Source organism: Saccostrea cucullata, unplaced genomic scaffold, assembly GCF_032062105.1.
Source record: "Saccostrea cucullata isolate Sc308-1 unplaced genomic scaffold, CSIRO_AGI_Scuc_v1 ctg18760, whole genome shotgun sequence".
Taxonomy (NCBI): domain Eukaryota; kingdom Metazoa; phylum Mollusca; class Bivalvia; order Ostreida; family Ostreidae; genus Saccostrea; species Saccostrea cuccullata.
In genome coordinates this window covers 2,298-9,659 of record NW_026940190.1, presented here as the reverse complement: position 1 = coordinate 9,659, position 7,362 = coordinate 2,298, and the positions used below count along the sequence as shown (strand labels likewise).

Below are 7,362 nucleotides of genomic sequence, written 5' to 3'. Positions count from 1 at the left end.
CCTTTGGGGATTAAACAGAAGAACTGCTGGTCAGTTTATAGCATATGTCATTTGATGGCCAGCCTTTCTTTTCAAAATTAATTTGGCATAGATTAAGTTGTTAAGACTAATTTGATATTGTTTATTATGATGCCAGCATTTGACAAAGTCTAACACAAACAGTATAGAAATCTATCAGTTATGTAATATTTGTTATAATTATGCCTACAGCAAAGGGGATGGATAAAGAAATATTTTTTTAAAAAATAGAAAAATCACGGAAATCTCAAAATCAAGGTTGACATGATTTTCTTGCACTCTAAACTGTTAGAGATAATTATGTAATTTTTTGACGGGCGTATCATGCTGTGGCGTGGCACTTTATTTTTTAATTTGTGTGCCCACCATCTTTGAGAATACAAGTGATGTGTGTACATTTCTGTATGATCTAACAGACAGTTGAGTGGTGGACTTTGAGGAGTGTGTATGTCTACCAACAGATTCTGGAGGATAAATGTGCTTCCCTGAGAGAGCAGGTGCACGCTCTAATTGATACAGGTAAGAAAAAAGTAAGAATATAAGAACTGGAATTCAAACTGAAAGGGTGTATAATACTGTTTCCTTTACAAATCCCAAATCAGATCTCTGTATAATTTCTATAGAATAGCACAAATACTCTCTATATATTCCATATATATTGCCAGTTTTCTGTTGAGCATATTTTCTGTTGAATAATGTTTTCTTTCAAAGATTTGTTTTATTTATATGCTTAACCTTGTTTTTTCTGGTAGTTTCAAAGAAGGAGCCCCTTATGACAGATGATGGAAACAGGTATAGTAATGTAAATCTATAGGCATGAGGCTGATTATTTTGTGAATCATATTGGCAGAAACAGATTGTGTGTGTGTGGGGGGGGGGGAGGGGGGTTACAATCACAATAAATTATTAATCCTATAATAGAATTAATTCACTGTAGTCCACTGTCAAAAATGAGAGGATAAGTTTGTGAGATATTTTCTTTTTGCTCATCGTAACAACTCTTGTTTTGTAGGGACCTACTGACCCAGTTTCATATCGAGGCTGGTTACATTGGACATACATTCTTTGATTATAAGCTGGCTCATGAGCACCTTCTTGCTGCCAAGAAATGTACAGGGCTTCAGATAAACCTAACAGGTAGTATTAAGGTTTCTGGAAAAATTCACACAGAATATGGTTGATTTCAGTTTTCATTGTAGTTTTAATAAGAGTAGACTTCCAGTATAAGCATAAGAAGAATGAAACTTAGTGTGAAGTTCATGGAGTAATGTCCCCTTCCAGTGATCTGAAACATGTACTGTAAAACAAATTTTCGCGAAACCGTATTTTTGTGATGAAGACATTAACTCTCTATTAACAAGGCAAAATTTTCATGAATTATGGTTACTACTCTATGTGATCTTAAAGAATGCTTATATACACCAGAATGATATTTTTACAATCATTCTGTCTTTCAAATAATTATGCAAAAAAAAATGATGTGAATGAAACGTTTATGGTACAACAATTTAATGAATTTAAACATGTACATCAGTGGTCATGTTTCTGTGCCTACATTTCCCAGGTTTATGACTCTCCAGATGTTTTTAAGGTGCCATGGGGAAAAGAACCAGATTCCAGGTAGAAGACAAAGCCCAGCTTGTTCTGGAAGTCAGAAGGGGCGAGGGGGGAACCAAGCAAGAGAATACAGTCAAAACGAGGCTCCCAAAGGTAAATGTTATTAGTATAGAAGGGGGAACGAATCAAGAGAATACATAACAAATTAAATTCCTAAAGGTTTAAGTAAAAGGGAAGAGAGGAGGAACTTAACAGGAAAATACAATCAATTTGAGGCCCTAAAGGGGAAAATTCTTAAAAGGGGGAAGAACCAACAAATGAATACATTGAGATCAAACCTTCAAGGTTAAACAAAATTCATCCTGTGTTGGAGTTTTTTTGATTTCGTTCATAGAATGAAAAACACTCTTCTGGTTGCTTAATTTGTATTTTCCTTCACTTGTTTACTTTGTGTTTTCTTCAGGTTTTAAATTTAGATGATGACACGGTGTTAGACGCCATTAATTTGACAGAACCAGGGACAGAGTTTGCTGTTGACATGTCACCTGGGGAACAAGCTGTTGTCATAGCAACTATGTAGGTCACTTGATTTGTTTTTAAATTTTGAATGGAATCCCTTAAATGCACATCTACAATCAAGTAGCTCTCATATTGTAGCTCTCATATTGTGATCTTTAGGTCAAAGTGTGAAGTTAAGTTTGGTACATGCTTCAGAAGACTGAAATATTTGTTTCAATCTGTTGCACATGTATTCCATAGACTAATTAACCATTACTCTTTTATATTCTATATTTAGGGAGGATCACTTGAGGACACATGCCAATCAGGAGAGACTCACTGAAGAGGAATCTGCTGCTCATATAGAGGTACATGTTCACCAAGGTGGGGGGGGGGTACTCATATAGAGGTACATGTTCACCAAGGTGGGGGGGGTACTCAAATAGAGGTACATGTTCACCAAGGTGGGGGGGGGGACTCATATAGAGGGACATGTTCACCAAGGTGGGGGGGGGGGGTACTCATATAGAGGTACATGTACATGTTCACCAAGGTGGGGGGGGGGGTACTCATATAGAGGTACATGTTCACCAAGGTGGGGGGGGGGTACTCATATAGAGGTACATGTTCACCAAGGCGGGGGGGGGGTACTCATATAGAGGTACATGTTCACCAAGATGGGGGGGGAGGGGTACTCATATAGAGGTACATGTTCACCAAGGCAGGGGGGGGGGTACTCATATAGAGGTACATGTTCACCAAGGCAGTGGGGTACTCATATAGAGGTACATGTACATGTTCACCAAGGGGGGGGTTTAATTGGCTCTTTCTTCATATACAATGTTATTAAACACAAAAAGGCATGCAACAAATATAACTATGGAAATAACATCTATCTACATCTTACCAGACAATGTTTCTGATTCATAGAACATTAAATATTGTTTTGGAGCTTACTATCTACATAAATTAATACATATTAAATGCTCATTGTTTTTACACAGAAGATTCCAATATATTACGTATATCAAAAATAAAACGGGAGAAATTATATTTGTTTTAAGACATAATAGCATAGTATGTAAAAATACAATAAATTATAAGATAACGATTATAATACATCTAATATTGGTTGCCAAACTTCATTAAAATTATCTAAATTAATTTTTGAGCAATACACTGCTTTTTAGTGAGTAATTTCTTTTTCAACAGATTTAAAAAGTTGTGTAACTCAGGTACTTTTTAACAACATCCAAATTAGATACAGACACAGAATGTATATATGACTTTGCAAGCAGAATGCAGTAATTCAAACCATCACATTTACTCTCATATAAACCTAAAATAACATTTTTACAAGAAAGCTTTTCTATATTGAATATATGTAGATTATTCCACCATGTTATAAAATGGTTCCAAAAAGTTGCAACAGAAGCACAGTAATAAAATTTGTTTTCTAAAGTGTCTTCCATTTTACATAATAAGCATTGTGGTGAAGTTTGTATTTTCATTTGAAACAGTAGTTTGTTATGTGATACAAATCTATGAGTTAGCTTATACTGAAAAAACTGTAAAGGTGTTTCATTTGAACAAACAAAAGGTAGCATGAAAATGTTTTCTAAATCTGTAGGTGAAAAATTTGTGCTGAATATTTTCTCCCATTTTTGTACACATGTTGGTACTTCATTAAAACTTTCTACTATAATCCAGTAAAAGTCTTTGCAAGATATTTTTGACAATGGACTTATTTTATCATTGAATCTTAAAATCAAAGTATCTCTTTTGAATAAAACTTTTTTGTTTTGCCTTATATATTTCCGCCAATGAGATGGAATTGCATTTCTTAGACAAAAGTAATCAAAAAAGGATATATTCAAGCCATACAGTTTATTTAATTCCTCATGACTTAAAAATTCACAATTATCACCTAAAATATCTCCAATATATAATATACCCTTTGTGTACCATTGTTTCTAGAACACAGTTTCATTATTGATTTTAATGTTATCATTGAACCAAAGAGTTTCTTAAAAAATTTTTGGTTCAATATCAATATCATTACATCTTAGTTGTGTCCATGTTTAAAAAATTTCTCTGTAAAATTGTGGTAATGTTGAATATGCATATAGCCTATTTAAATAACCTCTGCTAATTATAAAATCATTTAATACTATATCCTTTAGGTAGCATTGAATAGTGCTTCTCCATCTTGCTTTTGTATTACTAAATATTCTTCTAACCCAAACAAGTTTTAATGATTTCATTTGTGCTTCAAAATTAGGAACTTTTAATCCACCCTTATTAATTTTTCGACAGGATACTGAGCTTTTAACTTTTGGTTTTTCATTATTCCATATGAATTTATTCAGTTCTTTAGACACCTGTTTTATCGTTTGTAGGGGAAGTGGAAGTACTTGTGCATGATATACTATTTCAGATATTGCTAAAGTTTTTACAATTAGAATTTTTCCAATAAGTGTTAAGTTCCTCATTTTCCATAAATTAAAAGTTGCCTTTAGTTCATCTAGTTTTGTATTTAAGTTTTTTGCAAGGACTTTTTGTTCCCCACTTGAACTAAACCAAATACCAAGGGTAAAAAATTCACCTTTAGACCATTTTACTGGCAATATTCCTGGATTGAAATTTTAATTTTTCCTATCCAAATTGCTTCAGTTTTATTCAAATTCATTTTCAGTCCAGAACAATGCTTGAAATTTTGGATAACATTTAAATATTTCAACTCCTGATTTTTCATCACTTAGAAAACATATTGTGTCATCAGCTAACTGGCTTATCTTAAATTCAGTCTTCCCTATTTTTATGCGGCATATATCTTTATTTGCTCTTATGGCTATTGCAAGCAGTTCAACTCATAAAATGAACAAGTACGGTGATAAAGGGCATCCTTGCCTTACCCCTCTACTTAATTTGAAAAAAGATGATGCATATCCATTGTTTATGACACCACTAGATATATCTGTATACAAGATTTGAACCCAGTGCCTGAAACTTTCACCAAAACCAAATACTTCTAAAGCTTTATCAATGAAACACCATTCTACTTATCAAAAGCCTTTTCAAAATCCACTAAAAGAATTAGACCAGGAATATTCTTGATACTAGTATAGTTTATAAGATCAGATATGGTTCTTATATTTTCTCCTATAAATCTATTCTCTAAATATCCAGTTTGATCAGAATCTATTAAATGAGGTAAATAAGTTTTCATCCTCTTTGCCAATATCTTTGATAATATTTTATAATCAAAATTTAGAGGGGGGGTTACTCATATAGAGGTACATGTTCACCAAAGGGGGGGGGTACTCATATAGAGGTACATGTTCACCAAGGGGGGGATTGATTGATTGATTGTATGTTGTTTAATGTCCCTCTCGAGAATTTTTCACTCATACAGTGTATGGAGATGCCATCACTTGCCAGTGGAGGGGCGACAAATTTTTTCCTATGCTCGGCACTCAGGGCTTTTGAGCAGTGAGGGTTCTTTTTTGTGCCAGCACCTACTGCGACACGGGGCCTCGGTTTATACGGTCTCATCCGAAGGACCGGTCTCCACGTCCCACAGTGGGATTCGAACCCGCGACGTAAGGATTGACTCCTTACTTCGCAACTCTAGAGCAGACGCTCTAACCACTGCGCCACGTGGGCGACTCCAAGGGGGGGGGGTTACTCATATAGAGGTACATGTTCACCAAGGGGGGGGGGTACTCATATAGAGGTACATGTCCAGCAGAGGGGGAGGTACTCATATAGAGGTACATTTCCAGCAGGGGAGGGGGGTACTCATATAGAGGTACATGTCCAGGGATTGAGGAGGGGGGTTCTATTCATATAGAGGTACTTGTCCAGGGACTGGGGATGGGTTGGGGGGGGGGAGAGGTACTACTCAAATAGAGGTAAGGAGTTGGCTACTGCTCACATAGAGGCAATGGTGGTTGCTACTGCTTTCATGGAGGTTGACTTGTATAGTCACTGAAAAAAGGAAACGGGGATCCATCTTCTATGTATACTTAGAGATTAGTACATAAATATCTGTTAACCTCTACATGTATTAAGAGTTCCTGGGCATGAACAGTTCAAAATTTTGATATTCAGCTTTTAAATTTAACTGTATGTCTGAAAAAATTATTCAAAATATCAAATCAAATTTCTATGTCTGTAGATCTATGAAGACTTATTTGTTTAGAGCAATTTTGACAAAATGTAATTATGGCACATTTTTGTTGTAGTGTGTTTTGTCTCAGGTGAAATGTTGGAGTATTACTTTGGCCTGTCTTTATCGAAGGTCGTGTCTGGAGAAAGGAAGTCGCCGGCGAGTTGAGAGGTCTATGATGCAGATTGAGGTACAGTTAAATTTTGATTTCAGTTCAGCAAAGTGAATATTATTTTTTTTCATATATTTAAGGTTTAAATACTGTATATAGGAAAATTTTTGCCCCCGTTTTATTTTCGCTTTTTTCACACTCTTCATGATTAGGTAAATTTAAAACGGGGCAAATTCAAAGAACACTGCATAATCTTTTAAACAGAATTTTGACTTGGCGAATTTAAAAGGAAGCAAAATTGATTGCAAGTGCAAAAGGGTGAAAATGACATGGGGCGAGAATAACCCTGTATACAGTATACTTAATAAAATTTTACATGAAAAAAGACTTTTTCCCTCTGTTCTCTTTGCCATACCCATGATATTCCAGATATTGATGTTTGAGAATTATTGAAGTTTATCTGTACGTAAGTGTATGACTTCTGTGATAGAAACAAAGCTTGTGTCTGTTTTTCAGGAGTTGGTGAATCAGATGAAAACTAATGACCCCCCACCATCAGACAGACTGTTCTTGTTCTTCTCTGTGAAGCTTCCTCCATTTTGGAAACTAGAGGTAGGTGATGTTTAGTGTATAGTATGATAAAGTCTCCACAATTTATGTACCATTAAATAGTAGTTTTAAATATTTTAAAATGTTGATAGAAGTATATGTACAATAACTGGTAATCTAAGTCTTTGCTCTATGTCAGTATCAAATGCTATACATGTAACTCTAAACTTGTGTTAAGTATATGAAATATTCTAGGGTCATTGAACTTATATCGGTGAATATTGACATGAGTTGGCTGTACAAATGCACGAGCTTGCAAGTGCCAATATTCAGCAATAGAAGTTCAATAACTCCTTTATTATATAGCTAATTTAAACACATTTTATCATAATTTATGATAATTATTCCCACTAAAAAACTCAAATTAATGATTTTATTTAGTATTGGTATACAAATT

The 7,362-nt window shown here is 34.7% G+C and overlaps 1 protein-coding gene across 1 annotated transcript; it reads left to right on the top strand.

Moving 5' to 3' along the window:
* The first annotated feature begins 385 nt into the window (after positions 1-385).
* LOC134254941 (tetratricopeptide repeat protein 27-like) lies at positions 386-6,983 on the top strand. The gene is made up of 8 exons (XM_062737478.1): positions 386-537; positions 771-810; positions 1,031-1,155; positions 1,610-1,728; positions 2,039-2,151; positions 2,372-2,441; positions 6,321-6,434; positions 6,873-6,983. The coding sequence occupies exons 2-8, from the start codon at positions 791-793 to the stop codon at positions 6,981-6,983; spliced, it is 672 nt and encodes a 223-aa protein (XP_062593462.1). The 5' UTR covers positions 386-537; positions 771-790.
* Positions 6,984-7,362: the final 379 nt, after the last annotated feature.

Coding starts and splice junctions, on each gene's coding strand:
- LOC134254941 (XM_062737478.1), top strand. CDS start 791: ATGACAGATGATGGAAACAG. Junction 1,156..1,609: donor GCTTCAGATAAACCTAACAG/GTAGTATTAAGG, acceptor GATGTTTTTAAG/GTGCCATGGGGAAAAGAACC. Junction 2,152..2,371: donor GCTGTTGTCATAGCAACTAT/GTAGGTCACTTG, acceptor TTCTATATTTAG/GGAGGATCACTTGAGGACAC.